General features: G+C 46.7%; 1 protein-coding gene across 1 annotated transcript in view; it reads left to right on the forward strand.

The window, feature by feature from the left end:
- eml1 (EMAP like 1) overlaps positions 1-25,178 on the forward strand; it is a gene marked incomplete at its 3' end in the record, with an annotated part of 132,051 nt that overhangs the window by 40,380 nt on the left and 66,493 nt on the right. The window contains exon 2 of the mRNA XM_033027782.1: positions 20,147-20,329. Coding sequence (XP_032883673.1) covers positions 20,147-20,329 — 183 coding nt within the window. The remainder of the gene's footprint in view (positions 1-20,146; positions 20,330-25,178) is intronic.

Genomic DNA, 25,178 nt, shown 5'->3' on the forward strand with positions numbered 1-25,178 from the left:
CGTGACATGCCGGTAGTGACTGATGCGTGACTGGAGCCGTGTGGAGCGCGTGACGTCATTTGAATACCCAGTTTATGATATTTACCCAGTTTATGATATTTATGGTGATTTTCTAAAATGTTCCAGTTTCTTGAGTGGTGCTAGCAATTGGAAAACTGCAGATGCAATGCCCCTATTCCAAAAAGGAGTTGAATGAAAAGTAGCAAGCTGCAGACCAATTTAATCTATGGGAAGGAACTGCAGATGCTGGTTTAAATTGAAGATGGACACAAAATGCAGGAGTAACTCAGCGGGACCGGCAGTATCTCTGGATAGAAGGAATGGATGATGTTTCAGTCTGAAGAAGGGTCTCGACCCGAAACGTCACCCATTCGACCCGAAACGTCACCCATTCGACCCGAAACGTCACCCTGTCCCACTTGGCTGTCATTTACGCAATAGGCCGGTGGCGCGCGAAGATTTCGTGCCGAATGAAATCCTGGCGATACCGCGTGCAACTCCACACTCCTCCACGCCATGCTCCCGTCCCGCGCTACCCACACGCTACCAGGTCGCGTAAATGACGCGCAAATTACAGCCAAGTGGGACAGGCCCTTTAGCCTGCCCCACTTCTCCCTGTAGCGCGGGGCCACATCCCTAAAATAACTTAAAATATACAACAATCGGTGTGCGTAAATATAGTTGGAGTTTCCTGAAAGTATAGGAAATAGAGAGGACTTGATTACAGGCTCCGCAAAGAGAGCGCCGTGATTATGTTGCTCCTGACTTCAACACAGCCCCTTGACTTTGCACAAACCATGCACTGTGCTGGCTGCTGCTCTGGTCAGGGCGTTGTACACTTACTTCTGTTCCCCATGTTTCACCATGCTTCGGCGCTGGTCTCAGTTATTTTAAAACCCAAGAATGGTTTTGTTGTGCCCATTCTCTGCCAGTGAGAAATAGAGGTATGTGTCTTGATTAACAGCTTCAGTGGGACTCGTGGTTTGGGGCGAGGGGGGGGGGGGGGGGAGGGCGTAAACAGGGGAGAGGGTGGGACTGTTGTTCAGCACAAGGCCGGACCACAAGCACACTCAAATTGGCCAATTCATTCTCCCTGTGGCGAGGGGGAACAGCAGTGACAAATGAGGCTTTGTACCTGAAGGATACAACTATTTTTAAGTCTCAGACAGCAAAGCTAGGAGATGGTCATATGCCAAAAGTTATAAATAGCACAACCAAAGCTGCTGTTAATCCGAGGGTTTGTGATGACACTGTAATGTTGATGAGCACAATTTGAGGGGAGATAGAACATAGAACAATACATTGTGTAGGCAATGACTGCAGATGCTGGTTTAAATCGAAAATAGACACAAAATGCTGGAGTACATCAATACAGCTCAGGAACAGGCCCTTCGGCCCACTATCATATCTGCCTCCACCACCACCCCTGGCAATGTGTTCCAAGCCCCCACCACCCCCTGTATAAAATAAAAATGCCCCGCACATCTCCATTAAACATTCCCTCTTTCACCTTATAGCGATGCCCTCTAGTGTTCGATATTTCCACCCTGGTTATAAAGGTTCTGACTGTCTTTCCTATCTACGCCTTTCATAATTTTATAGATATTAGCCAGATTGTCAACGTTTTCACAGTGTTTAAAATTGGTTAAGCATTTTTAACCGTTTAAAGTTTTCTTTTAAACTCAAATCCATTTTTACGTTTTATTTTATTTCAATGAATATTTCACAAACGATATGCTTTGGCGGTCTTATAACGTCCCAGCTAAGATTTAACTGATTGTCTGGATGTGTTTTTGCTGCTTCAACGGTGCGGAGTTTGCCTAACCTGGTTGAAGAAGGGTCTCGACCCGAAACGTCTGAATTCTGTATCCAGTTGTCAGCTCTCCCAGAACCCTTGTGATCTAACCTTCCAGAGCAGCCTAGCATGGATAGGACAGGTTTGAAGGGTTATGGGCCAAACGCGGGCAGGTGGGACATGATGGTCGGTGTGGGCAAGTTGGGCCAAAGGGCCTGTTTGCACGCTGAATAATTATATGACTATTACCATGCAGAACCTTTAAATGGCTCGCTGAAGTACCCACAGGCAATCTTTATGGCTATGTCCATGTCAAACTTTTTGGTTACTTCAGTAACAAACTCAATCAAATGCGTAAGACACAGCCTCCCCCAGGTACAAAACCATGCTGACTATCCCTATTCAGCTCCTGACTATCCAAATACATGTGTACCTTGTTCATCAGAATCCTCTGCAGTAACTTGCCTACCCCAGAGATGTTAGGATCACTATAGTTCTCATCTTGTGCTACCTCCGGGCCCTCCCATTCCCTCCCACATCCCAAAGACGTGCAGATTTGTAGGTCAATTGGCTTCTGCAAATTGGTCCTAATGTGCAGGATAGAGCTAGTGAGACACAAAAAGTTGGAGTAACTCAGTGGGTCAGACAGGTGACAAGGAATAGGTGAGGATTTGGGTTGAGAGCCTTCAGTGGTTGCAGGGATTCGGTGGGCCGAAGGGCCTGTTTCCACACTGTATCTCTAAGCTAAACTAAAGTTCATCTGGTTCCAGTCAAGATGAACTGCAGAACCCTCCAAAGGTCATGTGTGTGGGCAGCCCTACAGTTAACCTTCATTCTGCCATGCCGGTTGAGATTATGTTGACCCCAGGATAATACTAACAGTGTTTAGTTTAGTTTAGAGATACAGCACGGAAACAGGCCCTTCAGCCCACCGAGTCCGCACTGACCAGCGATCCCCGCACATTAACACTCTCCTACACACACCAGGGACAATTTACATTATACCAAGCCAATTAACCTACAAACCTGTACCTATGTTTCTATGGGTTACTGATTTGGGACGATCAGCCATGATTACAATGAATGGCGGTGCAGGGCCGAATGGCCTCCTCCTGCACCTATTTTCTATGTTTCTATGTTTCTATGTCTTTGGGGTGTGAGAGGAAACCAAAGATCTCAGAGAAAACCCACGGGGTCACGGGGAGAACATACAAACTCCGTACAGACAGCACCAGGATGGAACCCGGGTCTCTGGCAGTGCAAGCGTTGTAAGGCATCAACTCTACCGCTGCGCCACAGGGAAGATATTGTCTTCCAATGTTACAGCAAAGGGCTGCATGAAATTGCAAAAGACGTCTTCTAAATCGTCCGAGACAAAACACATGCATAATTATCCCTAAAATAACTTAAAATATACAACAATCGGTGTGCGTAAGTATAGTTGGAGTTTCCTGAAAGTATAGGAAATAGAGAGGACTTGATTACAGGCTCCGCAAAGAGAGTGCGTGATTATGTTGCTCCTGACTTCAACACAGCCCCTTGACTTTGCACAAACCACGCACTGTGCTGGCTGCTGCTCTGGGCAGGGCGTTGGGCAGGGCGTTGTACACTTACTTCTGTTCCCCATGTTTCACCATGCTTCGGCGCTGGTCTCAGTTATTTTAAAACCCAATAATGGTTTTGTTGTGCCCATTCTCTGCCAGTGAGAAATAGAGGTATGTGTCTTTTGATTAACAGCTTCAGTGGGACTCGTGGTTTGGGGCGAGGGGGGGGGGGGGGAGGGCGTAAACAGGGGAGAGGGTGGGACTGTTGTTCAGCACAAGGCCGGACCACAAGCACACTCAAATTGGCCAATTCATTCTCCCTGTGGCGAGGGGGAACAGCAGTGACAAATGAGGCTTTGTACCTGAAGGATACATCTATTTTTAAGTCTCAGACAGCAAAGCTAGGAGATGGTCATATGCCAAAAGTTATAAATAGCACAACCAAAGCTGCTGTTAATCCGAGGGTTTGTGATGACACTGTAATGTTGATGAGCACAATTTGAGGGGAGATAGAACATAGAAGAATACATTGTGTAGGCAATAACTGCAGATGCTGGTTTAAATCGAAAATAGACACAAAATGCTGGAGTAAATGAATACAGCTCAGGAACAGGCCCTTCGGCCCACTATCGTATCTGCCTCCACCACCACCCCTGGCAATGTGTTCCAGGCCCCCACCACCCCCTGTATAAAATAAAAATGCCCCGCACATCTCCATTAAACATTCCCTCTTTCACCTTATAACGATGCCCTCTAGTGTTCGATATTTCCACCCTGGTTATAAAGGTTCTGACTGTCTATCCTATCTACGCCTTTCATAATTTTATAGATATTAGCCAGATTGTCAACGTTTTCACAGTGTTTAAAATTGGTTAAGCATTTTTAACCGTTTAAAGTTTTCATAGAAACATAGAAACATAGAAAATAGGTGCAGGAGTAGGCCATTCGGCCCTTCGAGCCTGCACCGCCATTCAATATGATCATGGCTGATCATCCAACTCAGTATCCCGTACCTGCCTTCTCTCCATACCCTCTGATCCCCTTAGCCACAAGGGCCACATCTAACTCCCTCTTAAATATACCCTCTTAAAAACTGGCCTCGATTACCCTCTGTGGCAGAGAGTTCCAGAGATTCACCACTCTCTGTGTGAAAAAAGTTCTTCTCATCTCGGTTTTAAAGGATTTCCCCCTTATCCTTAAGCTGTGACCCCTTGTCCTGGACTTCCCCAACATTGGGAGCAATCTTCCTGCATCTAGCCTGTCCAACCCCTTAAGAATTTTATAAGTTTCTATAAGATCCCCTCTCAATCTCCTAAATTCTAGAGAGTATAAACCAAGTCTATCCAGTCTTTCTTCATAAGACAGTCCTGACATCCCAGGAATCAGTCTGGTGAACCTTCTCTGCACTCCCTCTATGGCAATAATGTCCTTCCTCCGTTTTGGAGACCAAAACTGTACGCAATACTCCAGGTGTGGTCTCACCAAGTTTCTTTTAAACTCAAATCCATTTTTACGTTTTATTTTATTTCAATTAATATTTCACAAGCGATATGCTTTGGCGGTTTTATAACGTCCCAGCTAAGATTTAACTGATTGTCTGGGTGTGTTTTTGCTGCTTCAACGGTGCGGAGTTTGCCTAACCTGGTTGAAGAAGGGTCTCGACCCGAAACATCACCTATTCCTTCTCTCCAGAAATGCTGCCTGTCCCTCTGAGTTGCTCCAGCATTTTGTGTCTATCTTCGGTTTAAACCAGCATCTGCAGTTCCTTCCTACACATACTGGATGCTTTAGTGGCCGAACATTCTTTCACTGCAAACAGTGAAAGTCAACAACAAATGGCAGGTGTTTAAGTCTGTTTATTATTGTCACGTGTACCGAGATACAGTGAAAAGATTAGGAAAACACAAAGTACTGGAGTAACTCAGTGGGTCAGGGAACATCTCACGAGGACATAGACAGGTTATGTTTCAGGTTGGGACCCTTCTTCAAATTGTTCCCAAAGGACACTCCGGCAATCAGACTGAAGAAGGGTCCCGACCCGAAACGTCACCTATCCCTGTTCTCAAGAGATGCTGCCTGAATCACTGAGTTACTCCAGCACTTTGTGTTTTTCTTGGTAAACCAGCATCTGCAGCTCCTTGTTTCCACAATGAAAGCTTTGTATTGTATGCTATCCCAGCAGATCAGTTTACCACGCTGAGAAATCCATATCAATAGATTCAGCCAAGGACTCAACTGTTATAATTTTTTTCAATCGAGTGCAGGTAATTAGAAACAGAGAAACAGACAATAGGTGCAGGAGTAGGCCATTTGGCCCCTCGAACCAGCACCGCCATTCAATATAATCATGGCTGATCATCCTAAATCAGTATTCAAGAAGGAACTGCAGATGCTGGAAGATCGAAGGGTTCCTGCTTTCTCCCCATATCCCCTGATTCCATTAGCCCTAAGTCACGTCGTCAAGTCAAGTTTATTCGTCACATACACGTTGTGTGTTCTTTATTATTGTATCGCTGCAGACAACCCAAATTTCCACCAGCCTGGCTGTGTGGCAATAAATTATATCTAATCTAATCTAATACGAGATGGGCAGTGAAATGAAAAGTGGCAATGCTCGCGGACTTTGTGCAAAAAGACAAACAAACAAACAACCAAACAAACTATAAACACAATCATAAACACACACATATTCTTTTACATATTAAATATTGGAAGGAAAAACGTAGTAAAGTTAGTCCCTGGTGAGATAGGAGTTTACAGTCCGAATGGCCTCTGGGAAGAAACTCCTTCTCAACCTCTCCGTTCTCACCGCATGGCAACGGAGGCGTTTGCCTGACCGTAGCAGCTGGAACAGTCCGTTGCATCGGTGGAAGGGGTCTCCCATGATTTTATTGGCTCTGGAGTTGCACCTCCTGATGTATAGTTCCTGCAGGGGGGCGAGTGAAGTTCCCATAGTGCGTTCGACCGAACGCACTACTCTCTGCAGAGCCTTCTTGTCCTGGGCAGAGCAATTCCCAAACCAGATGGTAATATTTCCGGACAAGATGCTTTCCACAGCCGCTGAGTAGAAGCACTGGAGGATCCTCGGAGACACTCTGAATTTCCTCAATTGCCTGAGGTGGTAAAGGCGCTGCCTTGCCTTACTCACGAGTGCTGCGGCGTGTGATGTCCATGTCATATCCTCAGATGTGGACTCCCTGATATTTAAAACAGCTCACCCTATCCACAGTATCCCCATTTATCCTCAATGGAGTGTACGTCCTCGGATGATGTGCCCTCCTAAAGTCCACGATCAGCTCCTTAGTTTTTTTGATGTTCAAGAGGAGGCTGTTATCCTGGCACCAGAGTGCTAGACCAGCCACCTCCTCCCGGTAGGCCTTCTCATCGTTGTCTGAGATCAGGCCCACCACCACAGTGTCATCAGCAAACTTAATTATTGAGTTGGAGCTGAACCTAGCCACACAGTAAGAGCTAAATCTAACCCTCTCTTGAATACATCCAGTGAATTGGCCCCCACTGCCTTATGTGGCAGAGAATTCCACAGATTCACAACTCTCTGGGTGGAAAGGTTTCTCCTCATCTCAGTCCGAAATGGCCTAGCCCTTATTCTTAAACTGTGACCCCTGGTTCTGATTCCCCTAACATTGGGGAACATTTTCACTGCATCTAGTCTGTCCAATCTAGTCTATGTTTCTAGAAGATCTCCTCTCTTCCTTCTAAATTCCAGTGAACACAAGCCCAGTCGACCCATTCATTCAACATATGACAGTCCCGCCATCCCGGGAATTAACCTGGTGAACTCCCTCAATAGCAAGAATGTCCTTCCTCAAATTAGGAGACCAAAACTGCACACAATACTCCAGGTGTGGTTTCACCAGGACCCTGTACAACTGCAGCTCGCTCCGAAACTCAAATCAAATTATGTGCAGCTAGATAGTAAAGGGAATAAAATAACAGTATTCCTTATAGAATGTAGAACATGGAACAGCAAGGCACAGGAGATGGTGTCAATGCAAGGCCAATCTAGCATATGGGATCAGTGGACCATTTCTTCGTGTTTTCCTAATCAGGGGGTATGCTTAGATATGGCAATATTCGACTGGACTGTTAGTAAGAAAATAATTTTGCTGTGCGTTTGCACTTCGCACATGTGACAATAAAATCATAATTGAACCACAGGAACAGGTATGATTCTGCTTTTATAGTCAGAGAGTGGTACATCGTGGAAACAGACCCTTTGGCCCAACTTGCCCACGCCAACTAACATGTCCCATCTATACTAGTCCCATCTACACTAGTCCCACCTGCCTGCATTTGGCCCATATGTCTCTAAACCTGTCTTACCTATGTACCTGTCTAAATGTTTCTTAGACGTTGTGATAGTACCTGCCTCATAGGACAACAGAAGGAAACAAAACGGGCAATACGGGCTGAAAAGATGAAGTACGAAGGGAAGCTGGCCAGGAATATAAAGAAGGACAGTAAAAGCTTCTTTAGATATGTTAAGGGAAAAAGAGTAGCAAAGTCAAATGTGGGTCCCTTGAAGGCAGACACGGGTGAAATTATTATGGGCAACAAGGAAATGGCAGAAGAGTTGAATAGGTACTTCGGATCTGTATTCACTAAGGAAGACACAAACAATCTCCCAGATGTACTGGAGGACAGAGGATCTAAGGGGGTAGAGGAACTGAAAGAAATTTTCACTAGGCGAGAAATAGTATTGGGTAGGCTAATGGGACTGAAGGATGATAAATCCCCTGGGCCTGATGGTCTGCATCCCAGGGTCCTCAGGGAGGTGGCTCTAGAAATAGTGGACACATTGGTGATCATTTTCCAATGTTCAATAGATTCAGGATCAGTTCCTGTGGATTGGAGGATAGCTAATGTTATCCCACTTTTCAAGAAAGGAGCGAGAGGGAAAACGGGGAATTACAAACCAGTTAGCCTGACTTCGGTGGTGGGAAAGATGCTGGAGTCAATTATTAAAGAGGTAATAATGGGGCATTTGGATAGCAGTAAAAGGATTAGTCCAAGTCAACATGGATTTATGAAAGGGAAATCATGCTTGACTAATCTTCTGGAATTTTTTGATGATGTGACAAGTAAAATGGATGAAGGGGAGCCAGTGGATGTAGTGTATCTAGACTTTCAGAAAGCCTTTGATAAGGTCCCGCACGGGAGACTGGTGACTAAAATTAGAGCACATGGTATTGGGGGTAGGGTGTTGACATGGATAGAAAATTGGTTGGCAAACCGGAAGCAAAGAATACTAGTGAACGGGTCCTTTTCAGAATGGCAGGCAGTGGTGAGTGGAGTGCCGCAAGGCTCGGTGTTGGGGCCGCAACTGTTTACCATATATATTAATGATTTGGAAGAGGGAATTAGGAGCAACACTAGCAAGTTTGCGGCTGACACAAAGCTGGGTGGCAGTGTGAACTGTGAAGAGGATGTTAGGAGGTTGCAGGGTGACCTGGACAGGTTGAGTGAGTGGGCAGATGCGTGGCAGATGCAGTATAATATAGATAAATGTGAGGTTATACACTTTGGCGGCAAAAACAAGGGGGCAGATTATTATCTCAATGGGGTTAGGTTAGGTAAGGGGGAGGTGCAGAGAGACCTGGGTGTCCTTGTACACCGGTCACTGAAAGTTGGCTTACAGGTACAGCAGGCAGTGAAGAAAGCTAATGGAATGTTGGCCTTCATAACACGAGGATTTCAGTATAGGAGTAAAGAGGTTCTTCTGCAGTTGTATAGGGCTCTGGTAAGACTACATCTGGAGTATTGTGTACAGTTTTGGTCTCCTAATTTGAGGAAGGACATCCTTGTGATTGAGGCAGTGCAGCGTAGGTTCACGAGATTGATCCCTGGGATGGCGGGCTTGTCATATGAAGAAAGATTGAAAATAGGCTTCTAGGTATTCACTGGAGTTTAGAAGGATGAGGGGTTATCTTATAGAAACATGTAAAATTATAAAAGGACTGGACAAGCTAGATGCAGGAAAAATGTCCCCAATGTTGGGCGTGTCCAGAACCAGGGGCCACAGTCTTAGAATAAAGGGGAGGTCATTTAAGACTGAGGTGAGAAAAAACATTTTCACCCAGAGAGTTGTGAATTTGTGGAATTCCCTGCCACAGAGGGCAGTGGAGGCCAAATCACTGGATGGATTTAAGAGAGAGTTAGATAGAGCTCTAGGGGCTAGTGGAGTCAAGGGATATGGGGAGAAGGCAGGCACGGGTTATTGATTGGGGACGATCAGCCATGATCACAATGAATGGCGGTGCTGGCTCGAAGGGCCGAATGGCCTCCTCCTGCATCCTATGTTTCTATGTTTCAACTACCACCTCCGGTAGCTCATTCCATACACCCACCACCCTTAGTCTAAAAATAAGTTGCCCCTCAGGTTCCCCTTTTCCCCTTCACCGTAAACCTATGTCCTCTGGTTGTCGATTCCCCTACTCTGGGCAAGAGACTCTGTGCATTCACCTTATCTATTTATCTCATGATTTTGTCAACCTCTATAAAGTCACCCCTCATCCTCCACTTTAGAAAATGAAATGTTCCAACACATCATTGTCTAGCAGCCAAACTGCTCCCAAAAGGATACTCTTGAAACTATTTTGCACAGACCGTCCCACCCTTCCCTGTCGGGCCAATTCCAACAGTACCATTCTTTTATTCAAGCAAGAGATCGCGTGAATGTTCCATTTCACTCCAATCTACATGGCTGCAGGGACTGTCACAGCAATGACATGGCACAGGATCGTTTCAAAAATGAACTGAAGAAACCTAATCGGCAATAGACCCATAAAAGTAAACAACTCGTGGTATGAACACTGCCCTCTGCAAGAGTAAGCGCCAGGGTAATATTGTTCAGGCCGCCACTGACAATGGCGAAACTGGGCGGCACAGCGGCAGAGGCCCGGGTTTGATCCTGATCGCGGGTGCTGTCGGTACGGAGTTTGCACGTTCTTCCTGTGACCGCCTGGGTTTCCTCCGGGCTGCTCCCACACTCCAACTCCGCACATTTGTAGTTTAATTGGCTTTTATAACTTGTCACCAGTGTGCAGGAGAGAACGAATGTGGATGTTATCACTGGTCGGTGTGGAATCAGTGGGCCGAAGGGCCTGTTTCCACACTGTATCTCTAAACTAAACTAAATTAAACTAAAAAAGGTACTGCTGGTTTATACAAAAGGTCCCAAACTGCTGATGCAACTCTTTCCTGTCTCATCTTAAACCTATGTCCTCATTCTTGATTCCCCGACTCTGTGTAAAAGGCTCTATGCATTCACCGATTCACCCGATCTTATTGGTGCTACACAGGGCACCACAGTGGTGCAGCGGTAGAGTTGCTGCCTCACATTGCCAGGGACCTGGGTTCGATCCTGACTACGGGTGCTGTCTGTACGGAGTTTGCACGTTCTCCCTGTGACCGCGTGGTGCTCCGGTTTCCTTCCATAGTCCAAATTTGTGTAGGTTGATTGACATCTGTATATTGTCCCCAGTGTGTAGGTTAGAACTAGTGTGTAGGAAGGGACTGTAGATGCTGGTTTAAACTGAAGGCAGACACAAAAAGCTGGAGTAACTCAGCGGGACAGGCAGCATCTCTAGAGAGAAGGAATGGGTGATGTTTTGGAGATCTAAGGATGGAGTTAAAGGGAAAGAGAGTTTAAGAAAGACAGCAGAATTAATAGGGCAGAAATCTCAGGAAGGGATAGAAGAGTATAACCAAGTGAAATAGGAATCGATGTGAAAGGTGAGGCGAGTAATATATTAAAAGTATTGTATATGAATGCGCGAAGTATAAGAAATAAAGTGGATGAGCTTGAGGCTCAGTTGGAAATTGGCAAGTATGATGTTGTGGGAATTACAGAGACATGGCTGCTAGAGGGCCAGGGCTGGGAACTGAATATTCAAGGGTATATGTTCTATCAAATAGGCAGACAGGTGGGCAGAGGGGGTGGGGTCGAGACCCTTGTAGTGTACGGCTGATCAATGGTTGGCGTGGAATTCTCTGCCTCAGAGGGCGGTGGAGGCAGGTTCTCTGGATACTTTCAAGAGAGAGCTAGATAGGGCTCTTAAAGATAGCGGAGTCAGGGGATATGGGGAGAAGGCAGGAACGGGGTACTGATTGGGGATGATCAGCCATGATCACATTGAATGGAGGTGCTGGCTCGAAGGGCCGAATGGCCTACTCCTGCATCTATTGTCTATTGTCTATTGACTCGGTAGGCCGAAGGGTCTGTTTCCGTGCTGTATCTCTAAACTAAACAAAACCAGGTCTTGATGTGAGTGTTTATATTATTATTTATGCAGGTCAGCCAGAATGTGGCAGAGTTTTGCCAGCCAGTGCCTTCATTACCAACCTCACCGCTCACCTCCGTGAGATCTTAATCCGGACATTGCATTTGATTCACTTTGATCAGAGATTCATGAATTCTGCTCATCTGCTGTAGTGCAAAATCAAAGCAACATCTTTCCATATCAAAGCAATGTAAAACGCACTTATACATTTTTCCTTCTGAGCTCCGAAGCAACACGATTTCAACATCATCGGCGGCCACTCGAAATGAGTATGACTGTCCTCTCCTCTCCATAGGGTCTGCAGATGTCTGTAGAGGCCGATCCGTGATCCACACACCTTGGTGCAACGTGGGCAGTGGAGACTGGCGGTAGTTAGTAGTTGTCGAGACCCCTTCTCTCTCTCCTTACAGTGCTGTCACTTTGTCTCTGCGACACGGCGTAGTTCCATTTCATGACGTGCAGCTCCTTCCTGCACGGATTTCCTCCAGGAGCACCTGTCCAGTGCAATGTGCTCCCAGTTGCTTGATGTGATGTGGAATTTCTTCAGACTGTTCTTGATGTTGTCCTTGAAGCGTTTCTTTGGCCTGCCGGGGGCTCGCCGACCTTCCTTCAATTGACAGTACAGGATTTGTTTAGGACATACGGATGACATGGCCAGTCCATCGAAGTTGGTGCTGCATTATTGTGGCGGTGATGCTGGTCATGTTGGCTTCATCCAAAATGCTGATGTCGGTGCATTTGGGACGACAGATGGCACAATGGGCTAAGTGTTCGGCTGGCGACCGGAAGGTGGCCGGTTCGAATCCCGCTTGGAGTGCATACTGTTGTTGTGTCCTTGGGCAAGACACTTCACCCACCTTTGCCTGTGTGTGAATGTGTGTGAGTGATTGGTGGTGGTCGGAGGGGCCGTAGGCGCAGAATGGCAGCCACGCTTCCGTCAGTCTGCCCCAGGGCAGCTGTGGCTACAGAAGTAGCTTACCACCACCGAGTGTGACTGAGGAGTGAATGAATAATGCGATGTAAAGCGCCTTGAGTATTAGAAAGGCGCTATATAAATCCCATCCATTATTATTATTATTTGTCTTCCCAGCTGATCTTCATCACCTTTATTCTCACATGTACCTGATCTATACACCATCCGATTCTCGTGCGTTGGATTAATGGGAATGTACGATATTAGGCAGCACGGTGGAGCAGCGGTAGAGTTGCTGCTTCACAGCACCAGAGACGCGTGTTCGATCCCGACTAGGGGTGCTGTCAGTACGTTCTCCTGTGACTGCGTGGGTTTTTTCCGGGTGCTCCAGTTTCCTCCCACACTCCAAAGGTGTACAGGTTTGTAGGTTGATTGATTGGCTTTGGTGAAATTGTAAACTGTTTAGAGATACAGTGTGGAAACAGGCTCTTCGGCCCACTGAGTCCTTGCCCACCACTAATCCCACATCTTTCATTATCAAAGCCAAACTTTCCATATTCATAGCAAAAGGATTTGAGTATAGGAGCAGGGAGGTTCTACTGCAGTTGTAGAGGGTCTTGGTGAGACCACACCTGGAGTATGCCATCCCCAACTCCGCTACTACTGTTAGGTGGCCTGTACACAACTCCCACTAGCGTTTTCTGCCCCTTAGTGTTTCGCAGCCCTACCCATATCGATTCCACATCCTCCAAGCTGATGTACACCAGTCATTGAAAGTAGGCATGCAGGTGCAGCAGGCAGTGAAGAAAGCGAATGGTATGTTAGCATTCATATCAAAAGGATTTGAGTATAGGAGCAGGGAGGTCCCTCCCGCACCACCCCCTCCCCGGGCACTTTCCGTTGCAACCGCAAGAAATGCAACACCTGTCCCTTCACCTCCCCCCTCGACTCCATTCAAGGTCCCAAGCAGTCGTTCCAGGTGCGACAAAGGTTCACCTGTATCTCCTCCAACCTCATCTACTGCATCCGCTGCTCTAGATGTCAGCTGATTTACATCGGTGAGACCAAGCGTAGGTTGGGCGATCGTTTCGCCGAACACCTCCGCTCAGTCCGCAATAACCTACCTGACCTCCCGGTGGCTCAGCACTTCAACTCCCCCTCCCATTCCCAATCCGACCTCTCTGTCCTGGGTCTCCTCCATTGCCAGAGTGAGCAACAGCGGAAATTGGAGGAACAGCACCTCATATTCCGTCTGGGGACCTTGCGTCCTTATGGCATTAACATTGAATTCTCCCAATTTGGCTAGCCCTTGCTGTCTCCTCCCCTTCCTTAACCCTCTAGCTGTCTCCTCCCACCCTCCCATCCGCCCGCCCTCGGGCTCCTCCTCCTCCTCCCCCTTTCCTTCTTTCTTTCCCCCCCCCCCCACCCCCCATCAGTCTGAAGAAGGGTTTCGGCCCGAAACGTCGCCTATTTCCTTCGCTCCATAGATGCTGCTGCACCCGCTGAGTTTCCCCAGCAATTTTGTGTAGGTTCTACTGCAGTTGTACATGGTATTGGTGAGACCACACCTGGAGTATTGTGTACAGTTTTGGTCTCCTAATCTGAGGAAAGACATTCTTGCCATAGCGGGAGTACAGAGAAGGTTCACCAGACTGATTCCTGGGATGTCAGGACTTTCATATGAAGAAAGACTGGATAGACTCGGCTTGTACTCGCTAGAATTTAGAAGATTGAGGGGGGATCTTATAGAAACTTACAAAATTCTTAAGGGGTTGGACAGGCTAGATGCAGGAAGATTGTTCCCGATGTTGGGGAAGTCCAGAACAAGGGGTCACAGTTTAAGGATAAGGGGGAAATCTTTTAGGACCGAGATGAGAAAAACATTTTTCACACAGAGAGTGGTGAATCTGTGGAATTCTCTGCACAGAAGGTAGTTGAGGCCATGTTCATTGGCTATATTTAAGAGGGAGTTAGATGTGGCCCTTGTGGCTAAAGGGATCAGGGGGTATGGATAGAAGGCAGGTACAGGATACTGAGTTGGATGATCAGCCATGATCATATTGAATGGCGGTGCAGGCTTGAAGGGCCGAATGGCCTACTCCTGCACCTATTTTCTATGTTTCTATGTAAACACAAACACACCTTTTTTTTCTGAACTTCAAAACAACACATTACATATTTATACACCACTATGACAGCACATTCTCTTCGTGAGTCAAGAGTGTTTAATTGTCACATGTACTGACAACAGACAATAGACAATAGACAATAGGTGCAGGAGTAGGCCATTCGGCCCTTCGAGCCAGCACCGCCATTCAATGTGATCATGGCTGATCATCCCCAATCAGTACCACGTTCCTGCCTTCTCCCCATATCCCCTGACTCCGCTATCTTTAAGAGCCCTATCTAGCTCTCTCTTGAAAGCATCCAGAGAACCTGCCTCCACCGCCCTCTGAGGCAGAGAATTCCACAGACTCACCACTCTCTGTGAGAAAAAGTGTTTCCTCGTCTCCGCTCTAAATGGCTTACTCCTTATTCTTAAACTGTGGCCCCTGGTTCCGGACTCCCCCAACATCGGGAACACGTTTCCTGCCTCTAGCGTGTCCAAACCCTTAACAATCTTATATGTTTCAATGAGATCACCTCTCATCCTTCTAAACTCCAGAGTGTACAAGCCCAGCTGCTCCATTCTCTCAGCATATGACAGTCCCGGGAATTAACCTTGTAAACCTACGCTGCACTCCCTCAATAGCAAGAATGTCCTTCCTCAAATTAGGATAAAAACACTCAAAAAACAGACATTCTTACTGCAGCATAACTCTGAAGAAGAATCCAGAGATGCTGCCTGTCCCGCTGAGTTACACTAGCGTTTTGTGTCTATCCTTCTGTCAAACTCTGTACACATGGATAACGATAAAATCCCAATAAAAATGATGTACACATGTGGATGAGCATAATACTTCTTTACAAGGTGGACACAGACCTCTGGAGTAACACAGACAGTCAGGCAGCATCTCTGGAGAAAAGGAATAGATGACGTTTCTGGTCAGGAACCTTCACCAGCATCTGCAGTTCCTACATACTATACTTGTTTGCAAGTGTGTACCACAAAAATGCTGACCAACAGGGCTGGCAGCTTCTGATCCATTCATCCTCTCTGCTGGATGGGAGTAAGGCTGCCATCTACGGGGCAAATCATCAAGGAGTATTTATATGATTAACTTCAGAGGACCCAATGAACCAGAATCAATACTTTATTCTCACATATACCTAAGTACATTGAAATTATTTTTTTGCTGGTGGCACGGTGGTGCCGCGGTAGAGCTACTGCGTTACAGCTCCAGAGACCCAGGGTTCGATCCTGACTACGGGTGCTGTCTGTACGGAGATTGTACGTTCTCCCTGTGACCTGCGTGGGTTTTCTCCAAGATCTTCGGTTCCAACACGCCAAAGGCTTTGTAGGTTCATTGGCTGGTTATAAATGTAAAATTGTCTCTAGTGTGTGTGGGATAGTGTTCATTTTCTGTTTAGTTTTGAGATAGAAACATAGAAACATAGAAAATAGGTGCAGGAGGCCATTCGGCCCTTCGAGCCAGCACTGCCATTTATTGTGATCATGGCTGATCATCCCCAATCAATAACCCGTGCCTGCTTTCTCCCCGTATCCCTTGATTCCACTAGCCTCTAAGATATAGTGTGGAAACAGGCTTTTCGGCCCACTGGGTCCGCACCAACCAGCGATCCCCGCACATTATCCCCGCACATTGCCTGGGTTTCAACAACTAAGTTACAGAGATAGGTTGAATAAGTTAGGTCTTTATTCTTTGGAGCGCAGAAGGTTAAGGGGGGACTTGATAGAGGTCTTTAAAATGATGAGAGGGATAGACAGAGTTGATGTGATCAAGCTTTTCCCTTTGAGAATAGGGAAGATTCAAACAAGAGGACATGACTTCAGAATTAAGGGGCAGAAATTTAGGGGTAACATGAGGGGGAACTTCTTTACTCAGAGAGTGGTAGCGGTGTGGAATGAGCTTCCAGTGGAAGTGGTGGCGGCAGGTTCGTTGGTATCATTTAAAAATAAATTGGATAGGCATATGGATGAGAAGGGAATGCAGGGTTATGGTATGAGTGCAGGCAGGTGGGACTAAGGGAAAAAAGTTGTTCGGCACGGACTTGTAGGGCCGAGATGGCCTGTTTCCGTGCTGTAATTGTTATATGGTTATTATATGGTTATTAACACTATCCTACACACATAATGTGCGGGGATCGCTGGTCGGCAGGGACTCGATGGGCTGCATCTCTAAACTAAACTAAACTAAACTAAAGTATACCTGGGATGGCGGGACTGTCATATGAGGAAAGATTGAAAAGACTAGGCTTGTGTTCACTGGAGTTTAGAAGGATGAGGGGGTATCTTATAGAAACATATAAAATTATAAAAGGACTGGACAAGCTAGATGCAGGAAAAATGTTCCCAATGTTGGGCGAGTCCAGAACCAGGGGCCACAGTCTTAGAATAAAGGGGAGGCCATTTAAGACTGAGGTGAGAAAAAACTTTTTCACCCAGAGAGTTATGAATTTATGGAATTCCCTGCCACAGAGGGCAGTGGAGGCCAAGTCACTGGATGGATTTAAGAGAGAGTTAGATAGAGCTCTAGGGGCTAGTGGAGTCAAGGGATATGGGGAGAAGGCAGGCACGGGTTATTGATAGGGGATGATCAGCCATGATCACAATGAATGATGGTGCTGGCTCGAAGGGCCGAATGGCCTCCTGCACCTATTTTCTATGTTTCTATGTATACATACAGTTTAGTAACAATGTTACTATACATAAGCTCTGTCATATATACAAGGGTGTAAGGTAGTAGATTACACTGAGGCAGTACACGAGTCGCCACGTTTCCAGTGCCATCTTGATAGAGTCTTATCTTGACCATAGAGGCCTGTTGCCCTGGTGACGGCACTGTGTCGGAGTTGCAGGGGTCGGCCTGTCCATGCGATGTTGCCGATGTCCTCCACCGCTGCTCCATGCCGCTGCAGGTCTCGTTTGTTCCACCTGCTCAGTCTCTTGGAGCGGTGCCCGATGTAATGGAGCCCCAGGCTGCTGCAGGGCCTCCAGCGGCCCACTCCACCGACACCTCCATCCAGACACATCGCACGTCGACCCTGACACTGAATTGTGCCCCGTACACAAGGAGAATGTACAAACTCCACACAGACAGCACCCGTGGTCAGGGTCAAACCTGGGTCTCCGGTGATGAAAGGCAGCAACTCTACCGCTGCACCTCTGGGCCAGCCCAAGTTGAAAATAAGTAGATTTTTTAATTTACAGAATAGGGTCTTAGCAGCAAATGACAAGTTGTATGCTGTTCCTAGGGCCAGTCCTTTTCAAAGGATAGGGCAGCACGGAGGCACAGCGGTAGAGTTGCTTCCTTACAGCACCAGAGACCGTGGTTCGATCCTGACTACGGGTGCCGTCTGTACGGAGTTTGTACGTTCCCCCTGTGACCACGTGGGTTTTCTCCGGGTGCTCCGGTTTCCTCCCACACTCCAAAGACGTGCAGGTTTGTAGGTTATTTGGCTTCAGTAAAAACTGTAAATTATCCCTAGTGTGTAGGGTAGTGCTAGTGTGCGGGGATTGGTGGTGGGCATGGGCTCGGTGGGCCGAAGGGTCTGTTTCCATGCTGTATCTCTAAAGTACAGTCTAAAGAATAGACAGGAGCCACAGACAAGCAGATCAGCAGGGAACTAAATATGTACATCTCTTCACTGTTCAACATACGTTTGTTAGACACAACAAGCTGGAGTAACTCAGCGGGACAGGCAGCATCTCTGGATGGAAGGAATGGGTGACGTTTTGAGTCGAGACCCTGCTTCAGACTGAGAGCAAGGGAAAGGGAAGCACAGAGATATGGAAGGGTAAGGTGTGAAAGCGAGAGATCAAAGTGGACGAAGCTTAATGAAAATGTAGAATGGATCATCGTTAGTTGTGGGAAGCTGACAACGAGGTATACAAAAATAAAATGTAATCAGGACAGGCAGACTGGTCGGAGAACTAGGATGGGGGAGGGCCCCTGCTTTTGCTTGTTAGACAGCTTAAGCTTTGCCCAATCCTCTTTCATTTTCAAAAGCCAAGTGGTGACCTACATTACACAACTGTAACTCCCCAGATGGTGCAGACTCATATTGTATTGGAATCATTCTCTTGTAACATGCGAATCTTCAAATCATTTTAATTTGTCCGTGAAACAGTAGTTGTATATGCATTCGCATCCCCACCTCCTTTCAGGATCAATATATTAGTCATAGAGTCATCCAGCATGGAAACAGGCCCTTCGGCCCAACTTGTCCGTGCCGAGCAAGGTGCTCCAGCCTCACTGGTCAGATTAGTATTTTAAGAAATGAGTTAATCAGTGGCTTCTGTTAATGTTGCATCATAGGTTGTAAATGAAAGCGAGAAACACAGAGACTAAGCAACAAGAGCTGAGAGAAAATATCAGGAGGGAAATTATAAAATCATGAGAGGAATTGTAAAATCTCTGGGGGATTGTAAAATCACAAGGATTGTAAAATCACAATGGGAATTGTGAAATCACAGGGGGGATTGTAAAATCACAGGGGGCATTGTAAAATAATAGGGGACTATCAAATCACATGGGGCATTATAAACTCACTGGGGGAATTGTGAAATCACTTGGGGAATTGTGAAATCACTTGGGGAATTGTGAAATCACAGGGGGCATTGTGAAATCACAGGGGGCATTGTAAAATCACTGGGGAAACTGAAATTTGGGAGAATTGTGAAATCACTGGGGGAGTTGTAAAATCACTGGGGGAAATTATAAAATCGCAGGGGGGATTGTAAAATCACTGGGGGAATTACAAAATCGCAGGGGGGATTGTAAAATCACAGGGGGAATTATAAAATCGCAGGGGGGATTGTAAAATCACAGGGGGGCATTGTAAAATCACAGGGGGAATTATAAAATCGCAGGGGGGATTGTAAAATCACTGGGGGCATTGTAAAATCACAGGGGGGCATTGTAAAATCACTGGGGGAATTATCAAATCATGGAGGAATTATCAAATCATGGGAGAATTATGAAATCATTGGGGAAATTATAAATACATAGGGGAATAGACAGGGTGAATGCACAGAGTCTTTTACCCAGTGTAGGGAAATTGAGAAACAGAAGACATGGATTTAAGGTGAGAGAGGCAAGGTTTAATTTGAACCTGAGGGCAACCTTTTTACACAATAGGTGGTGGGTGTTTGGAACGAGCCGCCGAAGGAGGTAGTGGAGCCAGGAACGATCGCAATGTTTACAGGACATAGGACAGGTTTAGAGGGGAATGGGCCACATGCAGATAGGTGGGGCCAGTGTAGATGGGGCATGTTGTTCGGGATGGAGTAGGGCCGTAGGGCCTGTTTCCCAGGTGTATAGCCTCTATGACTGCCAAGGACGGGTTGCCCATGCTGTCATGACCTGACCATTGTTGGCCCTGGCTGAGGTGAGCTCTCCTCTTCCAGACGCGGGCGGGCGTCTCTTGGTCTTCCCCTCCTCAGTGTGCCCTTGTCCTCTCCCTGCAGATGACAGTGCCTCGGCTGCCGGCAGCATGGAGGTGACGGATCGCATCGCCTCCCTCGAGCAGCGCGTCCAGATGCAGGAGGATGAGATCCAGCTGCTGAAGTCGGCCCTGGCAGATGTGGTCCGCCGCCTCAACGTGTCCGAGGAGCAGCACGCCATGCTGAACAGGAAAGGCCCCACCAAAGGTAACACAGCCGTACACCAACAGGAGCAATGGAGAGGTAACACAGGGACGAACAGTAACAGGAGCAATGAGCAGCATTAACACAGAGCTATGGAGTAACAAGAGCAGTGAATGACCAAAGTCTGGTCACTCTGCACCCACTTTGGTTCGTTCTGTCTGTGAGAAGTTATTTTTGTTTCACCCATGCTAGCAGGGCCGGATTAAGACCCATAGCACTTAAGCACTAAGCACTTAAAAGATTTTGGTGCCCCCATATACATGTAATTCAAAATACAAACAATAATAAACAATAAAATATATTTTTATTTTTCAAAATGAAACAAAACTAACAGTAAGATGGAAAATAATGTTTATTTTTGTATACTTCCACTTTATTTATATTTGAAAGTTTTCTCCTACTTTTTTTAATTGCAAGTTTTAAGTGATTTCTTTTGTGCCGTAAATGATTTACCATTTGTGTGGTGCAACCCTTCCCTTGATGCCCTAAGCACGTGCTTATTTTGCTTAATGGTTAATCCAGCCCTGCATGCTAGTGTAAAATATAATAGCAACTGCACGTCACATTCTCCTCTGCTCTGAAGAATAGGGATACCTTGAGTGTGTAGGAAGAACTGCAGATGCTGGTTTAAACCGATGATAGACACAAAATGCTGGAGTAACTCAGCGGGTCTGACAGCATCTCTGGAGAAAAGGAATAGGTGATGTTTCGGGTCGAGACCCTTTGGAGCAGTTTGCAATGTAGAGTCATGGAGTGAAACAGCGTGGAAACAGGCCGTTCAGCCCAACTTGTCTACACCTGACCAGGTGTCTCATATACACTCGTCCCACCTGCCCGCGCTTGGTCCATATCCCCCCAAACCTGTCCATACACCTGTCTAAATGTTTCCTAAATGTTGGTCAATAGACAATAGGTGCAGGAGTAGGCCATTCGGCCCTTCAAGCCAGCACTGCCATTCAATGTGATCATGGCTGATCATCCCCAATCAGTACCCCGTTCCTGCCTTCTCCCCATATCCCCTGACCCCGTTATCTTTAAGAGCCCTATCTAGCTCTCTCTTGAAAGTATCCAGAGAACCGGCCTCCACCGCCCTCTGAGGCAGAGAATTCCCTGCCAAACGACCTCCTCTGGCAGCTTGTTCCATACACCCATCATCCTTGGGAGAGGCAACGGCACAGATTGGGAAGGCTACAGGACACAAAGTATTGGAGTAACTCAGCAGCTCAGGAGAACATGGATAGATGATGTTTCGGCTCGGGACCCTTCTTCAGACTCAAGGCTAAAGTGTCAAAGGTTATGGGGAGAAGGCGGGGGAATGGGGTTGAGAGGGAAATGTAGATTAACCACGATTGAATGGCGTAGTAGACTCGATGGGCCGAATGTCCCAATTCTGCTCCTTTGACATGGACGTAGCCAGAAGCCAAGTTGAAGCGTTGATGCTTGGAGAGAGTTCTTAATGGAGGTACGCTCAAGAAAGGACTGCAGAATAAGGGTAGATAAAAGGAAACATACCATTTTGCCTCAACTCTTTTGAACAATTTAAATATCTAATGATTTGGTTCCACTTATGCTGGTTCCCCTCAATTGCATAAAGCCAGCCACAATTACTTGGGTGTGAAACGGCAAAAACAGATACAAAATGCTGGAGTAATTCGGTGGGTCAGGCAGCATCCATGGAGAACATGGATAGGTGATGTTTTGTGTCGGGAAAGGTCATCTATCCCTGTCTGAAGAAGGGTCTCAACCAGAAACGTCACCTATCCACGTTCTCCAGAGATGCTGCCTGACCCGCTGAGTTACTCCAGCACTCTGTGAAATGTCACCTATCCATGTTCTCCACAGATGCTGCCTGACCCACTGAGTTACTCCAGCACTCTGTGAAACGTCACCTATCCATGTTCTCCACAGATGCTGCCTGACCCGCTGAGTTACTCCAGCACTCTGTGAAACGTCACCTATCCATGTTCTCCAGAGTTGCTGCCTGACCCGCTGAGTTACTCCAGCACTCTGTGTCTTTGTTATGTAAACCAGCATCTGCAGTATCTTGCTCCTATATTTAGAATTGGCAGGTTGTTCACTATACAGCAGCCACCCCCCCCACCCCCCACCCCTCACCTCCGACTTACGTAAGGGTTACGTTCCGTGAACTCTGACATACCTCAGATTTTTACAAAGTCAGAATCCCCATCCCCTTCACAAAATGTCACTGAGGGCAGTGTCTGTCTCAATGGCATCCAGCTGTGACCAGGGCACTTTCTGAGACGTGCGGCCTTCTGGGTAAGCAGCACCGCCATTACTGGCTTCTATCTGATGTAAACTTGTGTGATCATACAGTGTTGTGGGAATCACAAAGTGCCTAGAGTACACTAGGGACCGAGTATTGAATTGTTTACATCAGTGTGAGCTTCCGCAAGTCGCCTAATTTTAGTATAGTTTAGTTTAGTTTAGAGATACAGCGCGGAAACAGGCCCTTTGGCCCACCGGGTCCGCACTGACCAACAATCCCCGCATATTAACACTATCCTACACACACTAGGGACAATTTACCCTTATACCAAGCCAATTAATCTACAAACCTGTACGTCTTTGGAGTGTGGGAGGAAACTGAAGATGTCGGAGCAAACCCACACAGGTCACGGGGAGAACGTACAAACTCCGTACAGACAGCACCGGTAGTCAGGATCAAACCCGGGTCTCCGGCGCTGTAAGGCAGCAACTCTACCGCTGCACCACCATGCTGCCCATTGAGTAATGCCTAAGTCAGGTAGTGTGTGTATAAGGAACCCACAATTAAATCAATGGCCTTGCAGTCCACACTTCCTAGAAACACCACCAGGTGGCAGTGAAGAACAGAAAGGGTTACAACTCTCGAGTGAGTGGGTGAGCTGGTCACAAACTCTGCTGAAGTGGGACATTCCTGAGTAGAATGATCATCTACTGTTTGGGTGTCCTCATTCAGTTACTACGAGGCTGGGCTATGACATCTTCAGCCAACTGTAAAGAACATTTAGAGGTGATCTTATTTGTGGAGTTACATTTCGATGCAGTCAGATATATTTATCCAGCTCTCTGACAGAATTGGACACCATCACAGCCCATATGATCCCAAAACCCAAGTTCACCGATTTAGAAGTTGCCTCTGTACCGATACCAGATTTGGATACATACAGGCATCTGAGAGCTTGGTCTTCAGTACATCAGTACACAAACATCCAGAGACTCAAGAACATTCAGCGACTAGACATAGGGAAAATGGATGTTTCTGACATGACTCCGTTTTGAGAGTAATGAGAAAATTAATTCTTTAAAGGTCTTACAGGCCCTGTTTATTTCTCCCAGTTGCTAAACACTTTAACTCCCCCTCCCATTCCCACACTGACCTTTCTGTCCTGGGCCTCCTCCACTGTTAGAGCAAATTGGAGGAACAGCACCTCATATTTTGCTTGGGCAGTTTACACCCCAGCGGTATGAATATTGACTTCTCTAACTTCTTCTTCTTCTTCTTCTTCTTTCGTGTGGCGTGCACAGCCTAAAGTTGTTGGACAACTTGTTCTCTTTGATCTTCCGTTTGTGCACGTCGAGTTGATTGCATTAGTCGAAACAGGGCGGACCACATGAAGTTCACAATCTTCCACCCCCTCTAATTTCAAGTAGCCCTTGCATTCCCTCTCTCTCCGTCCCTCCCCGTCCTAGACTGTCCTCCGACTTGTCTGACTGTCCCCGTCTACATTCTGCTGATTGTATGCATTGTTGTCACCTCCCCCAGCTAACATATTCTACATTTACCTCAAAATTCGGCCTCTTTGATCTCTTGTTTTCACACCAGAGCCTTTCATATCTCTGTGTCTCCCTCTCCCCTGACTCTCAGTTTTTTTAAAAACCTTTTTCTATGGAACTTATTATTATTTAAATTATGTGAAGCGCTTTGGGGTCAATGCAAATTGTCTTAAAATGCGCTATATAAATAAAGTTTACTTACTTACTTACTTACTCAGTCTGAAGAAGGGTCTCGACCCGAAATGTCCCCCATTCCTTCTCTCCAGAGATGCTGCCTGTCCCGCTGAGTTACTCCAGCATTTTGTGTCTATCTTTTCTATTTATTGCTCATTTTATGATTACTTTATTTTCCAACAATAAATTAAAAAACTCAGACATATAAAAAAGTTACCAAAACGTAGAATATTTCTTTTGTGCACTAATACGATTCTGATTCTGCAAATAAAATGATTTAATACGCGATATCTTCCCAATGCAGAGGAACATTGCAATAAAATAAACTTATTGGAATGTTGTATCCTGTATCTGTACACTGTGGACGGCATGATTGTAATCATGTGTAGTCTTTTCGACTGGATAAAATAAAGTATTTTTGACTGCACGCAAATAAAAGCTTTTCACTCTACCTCGGCAGGGGCGGAAATCCCAGGGGGGGGCAGGTGGGACACGTACCCCCTCTGTTTTGAGAGGTGGGGGACATCCCCCCCATTTTTTGTAATCCTGGATTTTAAAACCCAGTGAAATCTCCACTTTCCGCGAGACAGTGGGGTTGGGACTGATGATCGAGGGAGCCGATTGGCCGAGGGAGACGTCGGTCAACAGGCAATGGGGGCGGGACATGATGATTCAGCGCGGTGATTGGAGGAGACGAGACGTGGCACAGACCTGCGCCTCATCCGCAGCCAGGATCGATCCCGGCCGGCTCTCGGCGCTGCCCCGTCCCCACCCGGGGGTGGCCAGAGACGTCGGGAGTCAGACGGGCGTGGTGCCCCCAGGCCCACAGCCAGCGCAGAGAAGCAGCGCTAAACTCAGCTCAACTCTGCCTGTCCCGCCAGGTTAACCTACAGCCCTCCCT

The sequence above is a fragment of the Amblyraja radiata genome, chromosome 9 (assembly GCF_010909765.2).
Source record: "Amblyraja radiata isolate CabotCenter1 chromosome 9, sAmbRad1.1.pri, whole genome shotgun sequence".
In the NCBI taxonomy this organism is placed as follows: domain Eukaryota; kingdom Metazoa; phylum Chordata; class Chondrichthyes; order Rajiformes; family Rajidae; genus Amblyraja; species Amblyraja radiata.